At 25.8% G+C, this 19,111-nt stretch overlaps 2 protein-coding genes across 4 annotated transcripts in view; both read right to left on the minus strand.

Moving 5' to 3' along the window:
- Nucleotides 1-1,501: 1,501 nt before the first annotated feature.
- LOC123267841 (solute carrier family 35 member B1 homolog) overlaps nucleotides 1,502-19,111 on the minus strand; it is a 33,308-nt gene continuing 15,698 nt past the window's right edge. The window contains exons 1-3 of one of the 3 annotated variants that reach the window (XM_044732720.1): nucleotides 18,343-19,013; nucleotides 16,597-17,195; nucleotides 1,502-1,521 (exon numbers count right to left, since the gene is read on the minus strand). In XM_044732720.1, coding sequence (XP_044588655.1) covers nucleotides 16,614-17,195; nucleotides 18,343-18,729 — 969 coding nt within the window. In that variant the 5' untranslated portion in view covers nucleotides 18,730-19,013 and the 3' untranslated portion in view covers nucleotides 1,502-1,521; nucleotides 16,597-16,613. Of the gene's footprint in view, nucleotides 1,522-16,535; nucleotides 17,196-18,342; nucleotides 19,014-19,111 lie in introns of those variants that run through there. The other 2 variants (XM_044732719.1, XM_044732718.1) reach the window with 2 other exon arrangements.
- LOC123267839 (sodium/potassium/calcium exchanger 4-like) lies at nucleotides 8,371-13,085 on the minus strand. Its single transcript, XM_044732716.1, has 6 exons — nucleotides 12,708-13,085; nucleotides 12,248-12,651; nucleotides 11,819-12,053; nucleotides 10,179-10,346; nucleotides 8,992-9,297; nucleotides 8,371-8,781 (listed from the first exon to the last, which is right to left on the minus strand). Exons 1-6 carry the CDS (start codon nucleotides 12,787-12,789, stop codon nucleotides 8,453-8,455), a joined length of 1,524 nt encoding a protein of 507 aa, XP_044588651.1. The 5' UTR covers nucleotides 12,790-13,085; the 3' UTR covers nucleotides 8,371-8,452.

Raw genomic sequence — 19,111 nt, forward strand, 5'->3', positions numbered from 1 at the left:
AAAATTAATCTCAGCATTACATATACATTAATAAATACTAACTTTTTAATATGATGTAGATTATTAAATGTGACTAATTTATTTTGGAATTATAATTTGTTGCTGGTCTTTTTACGGTAGATCTCTCGCCAAGTATTTCTACGCCTAAAAAGGAATTTACTTTAATCAAGTAACTAATTTTGAACCATCTTTTTAATTTAAGTAGAAAAATTCTTAAACTAAGAAATTTTTCTTATCTATTATTCAATTTTAATCACATTTATTTTATTGTGGGAAAAAATTTTCATGATCTAGAACTTTAAATTAATTAATTAATTTTTCAATTAATTAATTAATTAGTTAATTAATTAATTAATTTTTCAATCAATTAATTAATTAATTAGTTAGTTAATTAATTAATTAATTTATTAATTAATTAATTAATTTATTTATTTATTAATTTATTTATTTATTTATTAATTTATTTATTTATTTATTAATTAATTAATTTAAGGAGTTGAGTTTCAAAAGGGTATCTTTTCATTTTTGATTGATCGAGACAAAAAACTGGTTATCTTCAATTATAAATATTTTTATTGAACTTTTTTTAATTTAGCTATAAAGTGCTATCGGTTATGAAGCTACAATTCGATTTTCATTTAGAAATCTTTATAATTCTCGAAGTAATTGATATTTAAAAGTTCAAAAAACTGCTTATTTAAAATACGAAAAGATACTCTTTTGAAAATCAGCTCCTTATTTATTTATTTATTAATTAATTAATCAATTAATTTATTCATTTACTTATTGGCTTATAAATTTATAAGATTATAGAATTACATCATAAGTAACAAGTAATTTAGTTATTAGCTTAAATTCTATTATAATCCAAAAATAGAAAAGAAAAAAAATTGATTAAAATATAAAATATTAATCTACAAAGATTATCAATTTTTAAGAAATACAATAATTAAATATTACTATATTAATTTTTAAAAATTTAGTTATCATCTTTATTTATATAAATTAATAAGGTTAGAATACTTGGCGCGAGGCACTACTGTGCTTTGGTTATTTTTCCTCTATAATTTTAAGAGATATATTTTTGGGTCTAACTTATGGTAAAATATATTAAATAATATATTTATCAACGTATTTTTTTTACATTATATTTTTTTAACCACACTCGCAAAAAAATTAATTTAATCAAATAATAGTATTGAAGAAAAAATGATGTCCCAATATTCTAAAAGAAAAAAGAAATATCTAATTTTTTGTAATTAATAACTTAAAAAAAATAATTGTCCAAAACCTCTATAAAAATTGAATGCATCGCACATTATCAATAAAATAAATTTTCTTCATGAGGAAAAATGATAAAAATAAAACTTCAGTGGTATAAGCAACCACTTTTGTACCCAGTGGAATTTCTACGGGTTATTAATTAATAAGCTGCGAGAATGCCAACGAATCACGCGTCAACTAATATATAATTATAAATTATAACAATCGATACCAAATATATAATAATAATAATAATAATTTAATAACGAATAATAATAACATTAATAATAATCGTTTACATTTTTTGATAATTAATCGCGAACAGAACTAGACTATAACTGCATTTTAAAAATTTATAAAAGAAATTTCCGTCAAAAAAATCGACTAAATTGGGATGTTGATAAATTATTTAAAATGAAACTAAATAAAAGTTCTCTGGGTGTACGGTGATCACAGAGTCCATTTAAATATGTCCCTCCAATAAAAAAAAGTAATTTTAAATGATTGCTCACGTATGAATCGCGTAGGCGGGTAATAAAAAATAATTATTCGAACAACTAAATAATTATCAGTTTTAGAACTTTTAAATGAGTAAGTTAATAAAATCTCGCACAATGTAAAAAAAAATTGAATCGCTTAAAAAAAAAAAACTAATAAATTGCAAGTGACTTTTAAGAAATAGGTCAAAAATTTTATTCTCTTGATAATTAATTTTAAGTAAAAAATTAATTAATAATAGAAAAATAAAATAAATTACCGGTATGAAATAAAAAAAATTGTTAGAAGTAATGAATAAATAAAATAAAAAAGCAAATGAATTTTTCTTATAGATTAACGCAATTTTTTTTAAACAAAACCATTCCAAACGCTTGCGATAATAATTAAAACGATAATGTTATTATATTAAATTTAATTATAAAAATAAAAATAAACTAGTTATTAATATTTTACACGTAAATTTTAGGGCATAGGAGGATTTTCAATTTAATAATATTAATACTTTACATTAACGTAACCAATATATATTTTTTATCGCAAAAAATGTAATCTAATTAAAAAAAAAATGCAGAAAGTTGATCGAGGAAATCGCTTTAGATTGCCTTTTACTACGATCTAATAAGAAATTATTAATAAAACAATTAAATATTAGTTTATTATATGTAGATCGAGTGCAATCGGGTGTTAAACGCGAGGTACCGAGTTGCCACGAGTCACAGGCGAGAGTACTCACATGTCTCGAGGTTTATATTTAATTGTACTAGATTTTTATTTTTACTTTTCGTGATAGATATTCGAAATTTATGATATTAAGCGCATTTATCCAAACAAATAATGTTTAATTGCTATAAATTAGTTATTTTCTCCTAAATTATTGATTACTTTCTCTTTTTTTGCGTTAAAATAAAACTCTTTAGAAATAACTAGAGTTTTATTAACATAACTTGAATGTTACACGAAATGGATTACAAAATGGTCGAGTTGTAACTTAAATGGCGAAGGCGGCAAGTTTAAAAATGTTTAAAATTTTAGTAAATATTTTATACTTTAATTTTTGACTATAAATGATAATATTGCACTGAGAAGGATTTATTTGTTAATAATTAAAAAAATCATTAATTAGAGACCACTTTTAGTATTAGACAAATATTTTTTAGTTTTTAAAATTATTTGTTTGTACTTAATAAATCTCAAAATCTTTTATTAAATATTAATAAATCTTTTTAAATACTAAAAAATATTTGTTAAGGGCTAAAAAATGGCTTCTAATAAATAATTTGTTAAATATTATAACAAATATTTTTAACTATAAGCAAATCCTTCTATCAGTGATCGAAGAAAAGCTACTTTTGTCAGGTTATTTTAACATACTTGTATATTTTACGCACACAATATTTTTGTATGGCAAAAAAATTAAAAATTTTCAAACTCTGACGTTACAATTCAAGCAATTTAATATTATTTGTTTTAATAATTAAAATAGTGCCACAGATATTACAAGTGTTTAATAAAAAATTCAGTCGCTTTTAATTTGCAGAAGAAATTTAACTATTTAATGTTACATTGAAAAAAAAGATAATTTTTTTATAGTTTTTCATTAATTATTGCTATTGAATCCTCTGAATCTGTACTTTTAATTATGAAAATTACTTAATATATTATTTATTTTCATTACCTAAATTTTTATTAAAATCTGAACGATATATTAAGAGAAAAAATTTTTTATGAAAAAAATAATTAATGTTGAAAATTTTATTTTTTAGCTGAAGAAATAAAAATATTTCTTACAACAACATTTTTGTTGAAAAAATTTTTTTTCACTTTAGAAAAAAACAATTTTGGATAAAAATTTGCGTTGTCTATCTAAAATTGTATTTTTTGTTTTTTTTCAAATCAAAAACAATTTTTTTTAACAAAAAAAATTAACAAGAAAAATTTTAATTTCTTTAGGTATTAAATAAAATTATTGGGTTTTTACCAAATTATCTTTATTGACGCTAAATATCTTAGATTAAGAATATTTATCATGAAAAAATGAGGAAATAATAACTTTAATATGACTCAAAGCTTAAGCCTGTGAGATGAAATAAAAAAAAAACTAAAAAAATAACTAAACTAATTAAATAATTTAGTGAGTTCTCAGTAAAATTGTCTTTCGCTGAATAAAACTTTTAGCCTTTCTAGATAGGAATAACAGTAATTTAAATAAAACTAAAAAGAACGCAAATAAATAAACAATTAATTAATTAAATAAATAAATAAATAAAATAGTTAGTATAATTATTTTCTCCACTTGAGTCTTCATTGAGTAATTTTATTATTACATATTAAATTATGTAGGTAGTTAAATAAAATAATTAGAGAAATGAAAAAATTTTAAATAATGACGGCAATCTAGTAAACAAATTAATTAGAACATATCGGAGTTTAATAAATTGAATAAATGAAGAATAATGATTTACATATGTAAATATTATAAATTATAACTTTAATTGTAATTAATCTAATAACAACGACGTCAGTATTTCAGCTTAAACTTTTAAATAATTCGAAAATTGTATATTTATAAAATTAAACACGATAAACGTCCACGATATTTAAAATCAAAAAAAACATTGTAGTTAAATTAAAAAGAAAAAAGTTTTGCTGACAATTAAATTTTATCAATAACATTCGCGCAGTTATTGAAAATAAAATCATGTAAAACATGATTATTCCCGGCAGTTATCTGATATTAATTGGTGATCTGATATTAAAAATGAAAAATAAATATATTGAAAGAAAGGTACCAAAAATAACACCATTGTACATCGAACCGAGCATTTTAATCTACCGATAACCGATAATTGGATATTTTAAATCGATTGTCACCTTTAGTACATATTTTTTAACAACTAATTAAATGTCACATTGCATAGTTTCATCGTGTCTAAATTTTTAACGTGAAAAATTTACAAGTCCACTTGCTGCGCATTTTTAAAAATATTTTACGTAATAAAAAATAATTAATTTGAAGATTTATACGCTGATAAAAAAATTAACTTGACTCACTGATAGGATTTCTTACTATTTAAGAAGATTTCTTTGTATTTTCCAAATTATTTTTTAAACATCAATTTTTAGTATTTAAAAAATATTTCTTAGTATTTAAGAAGATTTCTTAGTATTTAAAAAGATTTCTTTGTATTTAAGAAATCATTTTCTAAACATCATTTCTGAGTTTAAAAAATATTTCTTAGTATTCAGGAAATATTTCTTAAATTCTAAGAAATATTTTTTAAATACTAAGAAATGATGTTTAAGAAATGATTTCTTAAATACAAAGAAATCTTCGTAAATGCTAAGAAATCCTTCTATCAGTATTTCTTAGTATCTAAAAAATATTTCTTAGTATTTAAAAAGATTTCTTTGTATTTAAGAAATCATTTTTTAAACATCATTTCTGAGTTTAAAAAATATTTCTTAGTATTCAGGAAATATTTCTTAAATACTAAGAAATATTATAAATACTAAGAAATATTTTTTAAATACTAAGAAATGATGTTTAAGAAATTATTTCTTAAATACAAAGAAATCTTCTTAAATGCTAAGAAATTCTATCAGTGCTCAAGAGCCAAAATCTTGAACCAAGAATATTATTTTGAAAAAAATGATTTTTTTTTGGTCAAGAGAATAAATTTTTGAGACAAGAAAAATTTACTTAAAACAAAATTAATTTTTTGACTCAAGAATTTATTCTCTTGACTCAAGAAAAAAATTTTCTTCTGAATAATATTCAAGATTTTGGCTTATGAGTCGTTAATTTTTTTATCTGTATACAAAACCCAAGCGGCACAAAAATTTTCTTAGTAATATTTTGTTGAATTTAGAGTTAACAATTATTAATTTTTTACTTGCTTAATAAAATTTACCAAAAAGTCGCCAATTTTTCATGTGACGCGTGAGAAAATAAACTCACTGGTTGCGCGCGCATTCCGCCATTTCACATGCGCCATTTTGTTGAACTAACTTCCAACAAACTTGTATATCTTCTTTTTTGCGTACTTTGTAAAATTTCTACATAAAAAATTGATTTTTTATTAATAATTGTTTTTAAAAATTAATAAATTTGGGTTTAATAATTTTTGATTATTAAATTGATGTTTTCATTTGCAAAAATAAATTTTTCTTTAAATATGAGCAGCAAAGGGATCTCTTAAAAAATTTTATAAACCAGAAAAAAATAAAAAAAACGGATTAAAAAAAAAAATAATCATTTTTATCAATTAAATGTCGCATAAACAAACCCAATTATCTGTAATTCACGTAAAACAAAAAAAAAGAATCGCTGCGATAAATGAATTTTTTAAAAAGAAACACAATTAACTATAAATTGGATTATTTTAAATTTGTATAAACACGAATTTTTTTACCGAAACAAAAGTTAATAAATGAAACTGAAAACGTCGATATTTCCAATTATTGTATGTGTTCATCCTTCATTATACATACATACATGTATTTGTATTTGTATATGTATATGATTAACGAAAAAAGTATGCGACAAAAAATAATTTGTAAAAACATTTGAACTTTTTTTAATCGGATACAAATAAATATTTGTATAAAAAAAAAAACACTATTGAACATTGGCAAGTGACAAAAAATAAAGCCTCGATTATAGGCAGTATGTGTGCAATGAGTCAAAAATTTATAAACGCAATGTGTGGAGATAAAATGTTATTAGTAAGTAAGTGTAAAAGTGCAGATGTGTGAGTGTGTGAATGTGTGTGAAATAAAATTGTTTTATTGTTATATATCAAAATGCCAACAATTAAATAAAGTTTCGATCGCGTAAAAATGAGTACGAAATACCATTGTGTATTTATATTATTTATCTTTATTACAATTACCCTTAATCCTTACTCTCATAAATACAATAAGCTTCTTAAGAATTAATTATATTAAATAATATACATTTATTAATTTAACACATGTTCATCACAAGGTCTAGGTTTAAATTAATTTCTGCTAATTAAAACAATATACAATTTTTTTTATAAGAAATAATTATTGACTTAAATTTTTATTTTATCCTTATTATTTATAAATTAATTAAAAATTTATCTATCTGCTGATAGAATTCAGCGATTGATTAAATATTCATATTTATATTTTTATATACACCTTAATTGTATAGTCATGAGATTACTCACTTTATATACAATATACATTTATTAATTTCATTTTATCAATTTAGCGCTGCATCAAAAAATTAAATAATTCTTTATGTTTAATTTATTAAAATGATACAAAATATATTGACTAAAAATGAATTTAATTACTAATTCAATTAATTTTTTCATAACTTTCATCTTGTTCTTTTATTTCTTCTATAATTTTTTTGTCTATCAATAAATAACTAAACTAAATCAGTCTTTCGTGTATTATCAACTACACATACATAAGTTAATTGTTCACAAGTAAAAATATATTCATATAAAAAATTAATAAAACTATAAGTACAATTTTGGAAAATATTTTTTTTATATTTAAAAAAAAAAAATAAAAATTTGTTTTTAATCTAACATAAAAATGAAATTAGCAGGCATCTGACAATTTTTAGGATTTTTCCTATTAAAAAAAAAAAAAAAAAAAAAAAAAAAAAATTAAAAAAATCAATCCATTATAAGTACTTAGGCTGCGTTTAAAAATTCTCTATCTCCAGATACATAATAAGGAAATGACCTTGCATCTGATGAACTATTGACATTTTTAAAGATACCAGCTCATTCCGATGTTACACTCATCGAGACCTTTCATTTGAGTACCCACATCAAATTTTTATATATATTTTATACATCTATATATTTTACAAATACCATATATATAAAATATATGAAAAATACCATGTGGGTACTTAAATGAAAGGTCTCAATGAGTGTAACATTTGGATGAGCATATCCTTAAAATATATATTACATAATTAAGAAATGACCTTGTATCTTGTGAACTAATGACATTTTTAAAGATATAAGCTCACCCCGACATTACAATCATCAAGACCTTTCATTTGAGTACCCACATCAATTTTTCATATATTTTATATATTTATATATATTATATATATGTATGTATGAAAAATATATAAAACTGCATGTGGGTACTCAAAGGAAAGCTCTTGAAGAGTGTAACATCGGGATCAGCTTATATCTTTAAAAACGTCAATACTTAAGAAATTACAGTGCAATTTAACAAATATCTTGTGAACTATTGACATTTTTAAAGATATAAGCTCACCCCGACATTACTCTCATTGAGACCTTTCATTTGAGTACCCACATCAATCTTTGATATATTTTATATATTTATATATATTATATATATGTATGTATGAAAAATATATCAAAAATACATGTGGGTACTCAAATGAAAGCTCTTGATAAGTGTAACATTAAAATGAGCTTATATCTTTAAACACGTCAATATTTAAGAAAGTACAGTGCAATTTAACAAAAATCATTATTTAATAAAGCAAAATTTTATTTATTTATAGTTCACAAGTCACAGCAGTGACATAGTGACTGCAAAGCTGCTAGTTTTCTTTAATTTCTTAATGTTGAATTTTTTCACAACAATTTAGTTATGGAAATCCGAAAAATTGACAAATGTCTGTTAATTTCAATATAAAAATCTAACTTGTATATTTTTTCTATAACATATTATCATTAGTTATACATCGACTAGTTGAAAAAATAATATCAGTCTCCATGAGGATAGCAAATGTCAAAAAAAGTACGTACATAACAAGACAAGCGTATCCAACTTTGCGGTTCAACTGATACTTGTAGAAGGCAGTGACACCAAAAAATCCCACAACACAGACAATTATCGACATAACACTGTAAGCGATGGCACCCGATTCTATTACGACATCGCTTCCTGTCATAATAGTTTTGATCATCCACGGTAAGCCCAAACACAGTAAAATATCCAGCGTGTTAGCTCCGAGTGTGTTACTCATCGCCATATCTCCATTTCCTACGATATTTAAACAATTATTATTATTAATGATAAAATTTATGTCTGAGGTCAACAAGTACATTATCAAGTAACCTTCTCAGACGGCCTTTTATTTTTTAAACATTTATTTACTCTTCTTATTTACTTGTTAATTTAAATTTAAATGAGTTGTCAATTTTTGACTAGATTAACTAAACAAATCAATTCAGCTTTATAAACAGTTCTTACCTTGGCGGGAAAGAATAACAATGGATACTAGTTCAGGCATGTTACCTCCGGCAGATAAAAGTGTTATACCCATAATAGAATCAGATATACCGAGGGTATCACCGACAACAGTCATCATCCAGCTGACTAGATAAGACGATATGGCTATCCACATAATGCACATTATGAAAGTTATCGGATACCACTTATGAAACTTTTTATACCGAGTGTCTGGTATCGTTACGAATAAAATTAGTTTTGCTGGCCATGTCAATAAAAACCAGAATTTTTTTAGAAAACTTCCGCTCGGCCAAACAAATGGAGTATCTGTCAAGAAATCATTTTATTAAATAAAAATTTTAATTGTTCATAAGTTCTCTTGAAAATTAAAATTTCGAAAAAAAAAATTCTTTGCTTGAAAATAGATAATTAAATCTATCGAGTAGTAAAGCATTTCTCTTTGTTTGGAAGAAATTCATAAATATTGCAGTTTTTTTAATGTATCTTGAGAACTATTGACATTTTTAAAGATATAAGCTCATTCCGATGTTAGACTCATCAAGACCTTTCAGTTGAGTACCCACATCTGCCCAATTCTGGCTCAAGTCTGGGTTGCCATTCAACAACGGCCAAGGCTAGGCATCCCAGTCTTGGCTAACGCTCGGGTAATCATTGAGTCAGCCAAAGCTAGGTTGCTCAGTCCTGGCCCAAGTCTGGATCGCCATTGAATGGCCATGGCTGGGAGACCCAGTTCTAGTCCAAGCTCGGGTAGCCATTGGGTTGACCAAGGCTAGATTGCCCAGTCCTGGCCCAAGTTAGGGTTACCATTCATTGGCCAAGGCTAGGTCATTCAGTCTTGGCCCATGTTAGGGTTACCATCCAACGGCCGAGGTTAGATTACACAAACTTGGTCCAAGTTAGGGTGACTCTAGGATTGGCCAAGGCTAGGTTATTCAGTCTTGGCCCAAGCCTGGGTAATCATTGGAATAGCCAAGGCTGATTGCCCAGTTATGGCCCGGGCATGGGACAATATAGGTTTGCCAAGATGGGCTTCTCAATAATGTCCCAGGCATGGCCCCGTCTCGTTCAACTCTGGGGCTTCCTGTATGGGTATATCTTAAAAAACGTCAATATTTAAGAAAGTACAGAGCAATTCAACAAAATTCATTATTTAATAAAACAAAATTAATAAATATTTTTTAATATACCTGGCTCAATATACTCTTCAAGTTTTTCAATAGCATCAGCATTACAAATACCATTTTCAACTTCTTTTTTTCTAGTAATCTGTATACTTTTTCTGTACTCTATTTTCATTTCACCGTGTACAAATGGCTTGTAAGATCCATTTAACATTTCTTTGTTTATTTTAGATTCTGTAATTCATAATTATTAATTACATTATTATTATATTTACAACTTGGTGTTCCAAATCAGTTAAAATGATCATAAGAAAACTAAATATTTAAAGCATTTTTAATTTTTGAATAATAATTGTTTAAATATAACAATTACTTAAAAGTAAACATGTTTTTTTATCAATTTAAAACGGGAAAAAATGCGATCAATTTTCTCTCTTAATCTACTAAATTTGAAAGCGAAATCAATTATCACCCTCACGGTTTTGGAAATGCCGTAAAGATTAGGTATTTATACGATATAAATGCTGTATTTTTACCGTAATACTTCAGTTATTTTAGCCAGTTTTTTTGTCGAATTATTACGAAAAAATTACGAAATAAATTCAAAATATTTACGGCATTACAATAGAAAAATTACGGTATATTAACAGCATTTAAACCGTAAATGTACCGCATATTTACTGTATATCTGCGGCACTATTGCAGCAAAAAACCGGAAAAGAAGATCCCTACTTTCTATTACCGGCAAAATACCAAAAATATGCTGCTTTACTACTATTTTTCAATAGCTTAAAATTTTTTTTTATAATATTATAAATTATCATGAATAATTTTTAAGAGGCTGATAAATTAATTTCTCTGTTATTACTATTATTATCATTTTTTTTAGTCCAGACCGGGATTCGAACCCGGATCGTCTAGTTACGCGCTGAAGGCTCTACCAGTTGAGCTATCAGAGTCACTATCCGCATCTATTTACTCAGTCACCTAATAAGACTCACCGAGTAATAAACACAACCGCCCATCTTACGGTAAAAAGCATTATATCTTTAATTATATCAGTATAAACGCGGTAAAATTGCTGTATATCTTTGGTATTTTTACCGTAGAAATACGATTTTCTTATTGTAAAATTATAGTAATATTATAGTTAATAGATAGATTTTTTACGGTAAAAGTTCTAGAGTTTTACGGTAATTTTATCGTATTATTTCTGAACTTTGCAGCAAAAGTACGGTAGAAATGCTGTATAACTATAGTAAAAAAACTGGCCAAAATAACCACAGAAATACCGTATTGTTTCAGAATTATAACGGTTAATTTATGGTAAACGCATTAATACCGAAAATTTACGGTATTTCAAAAACCGCGAGGGCAGCGAGTCTCCATCAAAATACTCCGATAAAAATAATAACAGATCGAACCCTCGATTAAAATCATTGTTGGTAAACTTTTTCCTCATTAAACCATCTAGCTATTGTTGTTTTATGAATGTTCTGTATACATTAAAATAAACAAGTGCATACACTTATAATTCTAATTATATGTGCCGAGCAAGTAGATAAGGTTTATTGCTTAAGGAACAATAAATTGATAAACATAAATACTTAAAAACTGCAAAATATATTTTGCAAGTATATTTTCTAATTGTTATAACAATTAGATAATTTGAAACACCCATTTTATTAAATCTAAAAACAACTTACCAGTTTTAACGGCAAGCGATGAATTTTTACTAAAATACTCTTTAACATTTTTCGAAAACTTTATAACAAATTTATTTAAAAACAATAAAGCGAAGTACGCTGTAAATAGTATCATTAAAATCATAGCTTCGTACCAAGTAACACGTGCATCCCACATTACGATTACGAGCACACTTACAGATATGATGTAAATAATGCAATCACGTGACAAAATCCACCCGTCTAATTGAATTCCCTGGAAGAAAAAATAAATTTAAAAAATGTTTTTTTAACATATTTAGGAAAATAAATGAACGTTATTGACCTCTTTTAATTTTTATATCAAGAGTATCTACTTAGATAAGCTCGTCATAAGTACAATCATAAAATGGTATTAATGAAAATAAGGAAAAAAAGTAGAAAATGTTTTTTATAAATAATAAAATTTACCTGCGCTGCTGATAAAGCGCCAAAAGCCGGTGTAGCAAATGTATTAAAAACAGCACCTCCTACAACAGTACCGACTCCTAGGTCAGATTCCGTCAAAAAAGTACCGACAACATTGACGAATAATTCGGGAAAACAACTAGCGGTAGCCAAAAATGTCGCGCCCGCAACATCGGCACTTATTTTTAATTCCGCGCAAATAATATCAAGCGCCGGTAGTAAATAATCATTGCATACGTATGCAGTTAATAAAAAACAATAAAATCCAAAAAGTGTATGCAGCAAAGCAGCTCCATGCTGCAGTTGATCTGTTGTAAAAAAATCTTCTGGAAAGTCTTCGACGGAACGCTCATTAGAACAATTTTTAATTTCTGTTAGCGTTAGATTATCTGAATCATAGCTTAAGCCTGCGATAAAACACGCGTTAGAAAAAAAATTATAGTTATTTATCACGAAATCTTACCTTGATCTTCACTGTTGATTGCCTTGAATCCCAGAGATAAAATTATCACTAAACTTAGAAATTTATTGAATCGAATATTCATCGTAAAAGTTTCAATAACAATAGTGTTTTTTTTTTTTTTTTTTTTTTTTCTTAATTGTAAGTTTTGTATTACAGTAATTTTTATAGTCGATATTTATAATTGCTTGGTTGATAAGAGACGATATAAAATGAAGTGAAGCCGCCGAAAGACAAGAAATGAAACTGATCCCTCCTACTTAACTTTATGGATACCCGTTTATTATTTGTTGTCACTAAGTAATCTACAAGACAGCGATGCTTCAACTTCACTTTTTCTTTATTTAATTGTTACTTTTTATTGTAATTAGGACTAAATAGATAAATTTAGGAAGAAATTTTGGTGGTTAGAAGAGCGTGTTCTTTTATTAACCTAAAAAAGACCTTCAGAAGGAATAAAAATTTGAATTATTAATTATTAATAAGTTTTTATTGATCCCCGCTTTAAATTTATTGAAAAATTTGTGATTGTTTTAAAGATATCGATTTAAATAAGAAGATTCTAGTGAAGATGTATATCAGCCAGACAATCTCCGAGTTCTTACAGATAAATCGGGGAATCCCGGTATAGTTTTCTCACTTGCGAATGTACCACTAGCGCCGCCTGGAATCTTTGATTAAGCTATTTAAAAAGCCAATTTTGTATAATGCAAATTTATTTTCTTTTTTTATTTTTTATAAATAAATCTTTCTTACAAAGAAATAATTATTAATTTTTCTTATCTATTTAATTAATTATTTTGAAATAAAAATAATTTTTTTTTTTGAAAAAAAAATTTAATGAAAAAAAAAAATTGGCTTGGATTTTAAGGGAAAAAATAAGTAATAATTTTTAAATAAACAAAAAAGGTTAAATATCAACTGTTTTTTATTTAATAAAAAATATTTAAATAGAAATCTTTGATTAAACTATTTAAAAAGTCAATTTTGAATAGTGCAAATTTATTTTCTTTATTTTTTATAAATAAATCAATCTTACAAAGAAGTAAATTATTAATTTTTCTTATCTATTTAATTAATTGTTTTAAAATAAAAATAATTTTTTTTTTGAAAAAAAATTTAATGAAAAATAATTATTCATTTTTATCTATTGAATTAATTATTTTAAAATAAAAATAATTTTTTTTTTGAAAAAAAAATTTAATGAAGAAAAAATTGGTTTGGATTTTAAGGGAAGAAATAAGTAATAATTTTTAAATAAACAACACAGGTTAAATATCAACCGTTTTTTTTTTTAATAAAAAATATTTAATTACTTTGTGCATGTTACACTGATGTTAATTTTTAACATTATCGTTTCTAAGTGAACATAAGCATGATAACGCTTGGCATATCTATTGTATTATTTGTAAAGTTTATGTTTTTACAGTTTTAAAATATTTGTAAATAAATAAAGTAAACTATAAAAGTGAATTTTTACACTGTTATAAAAAATCACAGTATTTGTAAAATTTATCTATGAAGATTATTGAAAATCACCAACAATTATTTTTATTTGTGAAAGAGGTTTTAGTGCTAATAAAATAGTTATTATTTAAATTAATTGTTTCTGGATTAAAAATTCAAAATTAGTCTTTTATTGATTTAATTAAATAAATTATTAATTTATTTATAAGCAGTAATTGTTTGGATTATATTCCGATAAAAATATACAAAAAAAATTTTTTCAAGTACTTTTGTGTTGTTTACAACAATTGATAATAATTATTATCAATTATAATTATAATGACATAATAATGAATTTATTAATGAGATAAAAAATTTATTTACTTATAAAATACTTCATTAATTCTCAAAATTCTTCTACATTTTTTTCCCATGATTTTTTATTTTATTACACTTATTACTTAAGTGGAAGAAAACCGCCAAGTGTTTTTGGTTGAAAAAACTTATTTGGAATAACAAAATACTTTTAAAATAAATTATAAATAATTCGAGCATTTTAATGTTCTTATAAAATTATTTTGGAAGCACCATAAAACTTGTAACTTCCGTTTATAAGTAGTGTGTCTTTTGATAATGAAAAATATATTTATAACAATATTATAATATATATTTTTTTTCTTACGCGAAAATATTCGAGCATTAGGCTTGTAATAATGAAACTTAAGCTAATTACTCTAGGTCAATGCAATTATTTTTGTTCATAAAAAATATTCTTATCATGTTTACAAAAAAGTAGGTTTCAACAAGGAAACATTTTTTTTAACATGTCGTTGTCAGCTGTCGTTTTTTCATGAAAATTTTTTAATTATAGAAATTATCTTTTCATAAAATAATAATTATTATTTTTATTATTTATATAATATTCAGCTTTCAGTAATATCGCGTTCCTAATGCCAAAAGGGCTTATAAAAAGTTATACGCCCTTTTGGCTTTGCAAAACCAAAAGGGCGTATAATTTTTTTTTTTGGTGCCAATCGTTTTGTAAACATGTTCTAAGCCTAAAAATGAAAATAAAATTTCCAAAGCCAAAAGGGCGTATGTCTCAAGTGAAAGGCCCTTTTGGCTTTAGAACACTGAAAATTTAGTGATCTAAAACCAAAAGGGCGTATAATTTTTAACTTCCCGTTGAGGTGTTTTTCATTCTATGCATACATATTATGGATTTTAACTCCAATTTTATGCAACGGAATCGGTGGTTTGAATTTTTAGGCGAGTAGAGCATACCTACGCTCGCGCTAAAAGTATACAATTAAACAAAAATATATCTTTTATTACAGCTATAGCGGGCAAGAAATTATTATAATAATCCGAAGTTAAAAAATACTAGAAAAAACTAATATCAAAATACGGAAAGTTTATTGGGGTACAATTCCTGCACCTTCTCTACGTACATCTTTTACATTTTCGTCTGAAAAAAAAGAAATCTATAAAAAATATGAACAATCTAGTACGCGAAAAAATTTTTAATTCATATGCTTTTTTAATCATTGGTCTGTCCAAGATGATGAAAATTTAAAGTTACTACCATCGAAAATATTGACTTTTTAAAAATTTTTTTTATACAAACCTTCTCCGGACAATTCAAAATTTTAAAGACTGTTTTTCGAAATTTTGAAAAAATCCTGATTTTTTTTTATACGCCCTTTTGGCTTTAGACCGATAATTTCCTAAAGCCAAAAGGGCGTATATCTTAAGATACGCCCTTTTGGCGTTAGTACGTCAAAAATTTTTTCTCCCCTCCGGGCGGAAAGCGTCAATTTTCTGCCCGCTGCGCTAAATGAAAATGCCGCTTTCCGCCTCCGTCGAGGAGAAAAATAGTATTTTCACCACGGGCAGGAAATAAGAAAGCCTCAGATCACATGTTTGTCGACCTCGGCTTCGCCTCGGTCAACAATTACATGTAATCTGAGACATTTCTTATTTTCCTGCCCTAGGTAAGAAAAATACTATTTTTCTGCAGATCTTTACGTTTTGAGCGATTCTAGAAAGAATGGCAAAAAAAAAATTTTTTATACGCCCTTTTGGCATTAGGCACGCGATATATACTTAGATAAAAAATTTTTTAATATTTTTGATCTTTTTAAAATTCTAAATTTTTTATCAGCACTGCAAGTTAATTTTAAAAAATTTTCTTAAAAATTAAAATAAAAATTCATGTCATTTTTTTTACACACAAATATTGTGTAGTAAAAAATTTTTGCCTTGAATTAGCGAACTAAAAATAATTTATTTATTTTTATTCATACAAAATTTTTTACTTTGTACAAAAAATAAAAAAAATTTTATTAAAAATTATAAAATATAATTAATAAAATTATCATCTGATTTTAAAGTAAAATTTTTACGACCAAAAATAATTGCAGTTTTAAAATTGCTATAATTATATAATAAATTAAATTCTTCTTATTTACTGTCATCTTTTTTAACATTCTTATTTCTGCTATAAAGAGCGTCTAAAAATAACGCAGTAAATACAATAAAAGTACCTAACCATTGTCTGGGAATTAAAGTATTTCCAAACAACAAAACTGAGCTTAAAACAGTGAAAAATTTCCTGGTGGTGGTAATAATTGAGCAGGGCAGTGGACCGAATTCCGATACCGTGCGGAAGATAAAGAACTGCCCTAACGCACCAGCCATCGAAAATGACATAATATGAAAGAGTGAATTGGGATGTCTTTGAACAAACTTAACAAATTCAAACATTTCTCCACTCAGTGCAATAACAGTGCCACTGAACACCATGGACCAGAAGTTCATGTTCATCATCATGTGCCCCGATGAGGATTTATGCTCAGCGCGCATACGCTCTTGTGCTGCGCTCGTGAAACCGTCCATCATTAAAGATAAGAATATCAGTAATTCACCGCCAAACCCAGTTTGTTCACTCTGCTTCTCTGGTGCTGATTTACCGTCTTTGAACATGAACAGAATCACGCCGGCGACGATCATGAATGTGAATAAATATTTTCTCATTGAGTATGACTGAAAAATACAAAAAAAAAAACTTAGTGTTTATTTTAATAAAAGTGAGTGAATATTTATATTACAGAAAAAAAGAAATCGGAAATCATCAAGTTACTTATTTAGAAGTACATCTAGAAAAATAAATAAAAAGATACTAGCAACCTTATCGTCACTTGTGAACTATAAATAAATAAAATTTTGCTTCATTAAATAATGAATTTTTTTAAATTACACTGTACTTTTTTAACTATTGACATTTTTGAAAATATAAGCTCATCCCGATGTTACACTCATCAAGAGCTTTCATTTAAGTACCCACATGCATTTTTGATATATTTTTCATATATACATATATATATAATATATATAAATATATAAAATATATGAAAAATTGATGTGGGTACTCAAATGAAAGGTCTCGATGATTGTAATATCAGGATGAGCTTATATCTTTAAAAATGTCAATAGTTCACAAGATACAAGGTAATTTCTTAATTATGTAATATATATTTTAAAGATATAAGCTCACTCCAATGTTACACTCATCAAGAGCTTTCATTTGAGTACCCACATGCATTTTTGATATATTTATATATATAATATATATAAATATATAAAATATATGAAAAATCGATGTGGGTACTCAAATGAAAGATCTCGATGAGTGTAATATCAGGGTGAGCTTATATCTTCAAAAATGTCAATAGTTCTCAAGATACAAGGTCATTTCTTAATTATGAAATATATATGTTTTAAAGATATAAGCTCATCCCGATGTTATACTCATCAAGAGCTTTCATTTGAGTACCCACATGCATTTTTGATATATTTTTCATATATTTATATATATAATATATATAAATATATAAAATATATGAAAAATTGATGTGGGTACTCAAATGAAAGGTCTCGATGAGTGCAACATCGGAATGAGCTTATATCTTTAAAAATGTCAATAGTTCACAAGATACAAGGTCATTTCTTAATTATGGATCTAGAGATATCTAAACTAGTCTTAGAAAACTTTTTTTTAAAATTGCATTTATAATTTTTATAGCTTCTTGAGATAGATTTTTTTTTGCTGTAATAAGTCTATTAAAAAATGAATAAAAATGATCAGAAGTCTCTAAATTCCAGAATGATAATAAATAATAAAATTGTTTACCTTTTTACCGAGTAAAACTCCTAATAACATAACAGGAATTGGTTTGGCAGATTTACCGACAACTTGTGTCGGATAACTGACATAGCTTAATGCCATATTACTGGATACCATCCCTAATAAGTATGTCAAAGCTGCAAAAGCGTAATAAACTGTTTTTGTACTGTCATCATTCTCCTTCATAACTGTCAGCAGCAAAAACTTTGAAAATACATAATTGACAACACATTGGAAGAAAACAAGTGAAAACATGTAAGTGAATTTTTCACTGTTCTTCTCATCACCGTAGACACCCCTTGTTATTTTTTCTTGAAGCATGCCAAAATAAAAATAACAAACGAATATACCTAGTGCACATATTATTAATCTAGTACTGCTATTACTCGTCATTTTTAATTTAACTAATTAATTAATAAACTAGATATTAGCTAATAAAGTATATCAACACCAATAATGAAAGTGAATATTTTACAAGTGAACTGGAATATGACAGGTTGATTGTTGACATCACCAAAAGGCGCTTGACCGGCATTGCTGCGTGGCCATCGCTCGTTTGTCCCCGTACTTAGTTTGGTTTCGTTGAAAATTCACTCGTGGGGGGTATGTACGGAATTTTCTAATTCTTTTTGACACGTTTCAACTCAACAATACAAAACATATGGAACTACAGATGGTTTTCGTTCAGTAAACACTCACAAGGGTGCGCTGATGGTTTTTTACAAAATAGTTATGGGAATCCCCCAGAGATGTCAATTCTATGCCGGTTTTTGAT

Source organism: Cotesia glomerata, linkage group LG6, assembly GCF_020080835.1.
Source record: "Cotesia glomerata isolate CgM1 linkage group LG6, MPM_Cglom_v2.3, whole genome shotgun sequence".
Lineage (NCBI taxonomy): Eukaryota > Metazoa > Arthropoda > Insecta > Hymenoptera > Braconidae > Cotesia > Cotesia glomerata.

What these genes read in the sequence shown, in the direction of transcription:
- LOC123267839 (XM_044732716.1), bottom strand. Translation starts at nt 12,789, where the DNA reads ATGAATATTCGATTCAATAAATTTCTAAGTTTAGTGATAATTTTATCT. An exon ending in AATCAACAGTGAAGATCAAG is followed by an intron (nt 12,652 to 12,707) that starts GTAAGATTTCGT and finishes GTTTTATCGCAG; the next exon opens with GCTTAAGCTATGATTCAGAT. An exon ending in TGTTATTCTTTCCCGCCAAG is followed by an intron (nt 8,782 to 8,991) that starts GTAAGAACTGTT and finishes TAAATATCGTAG; the next exon opens with GAAATGGAGATATGGCGATG.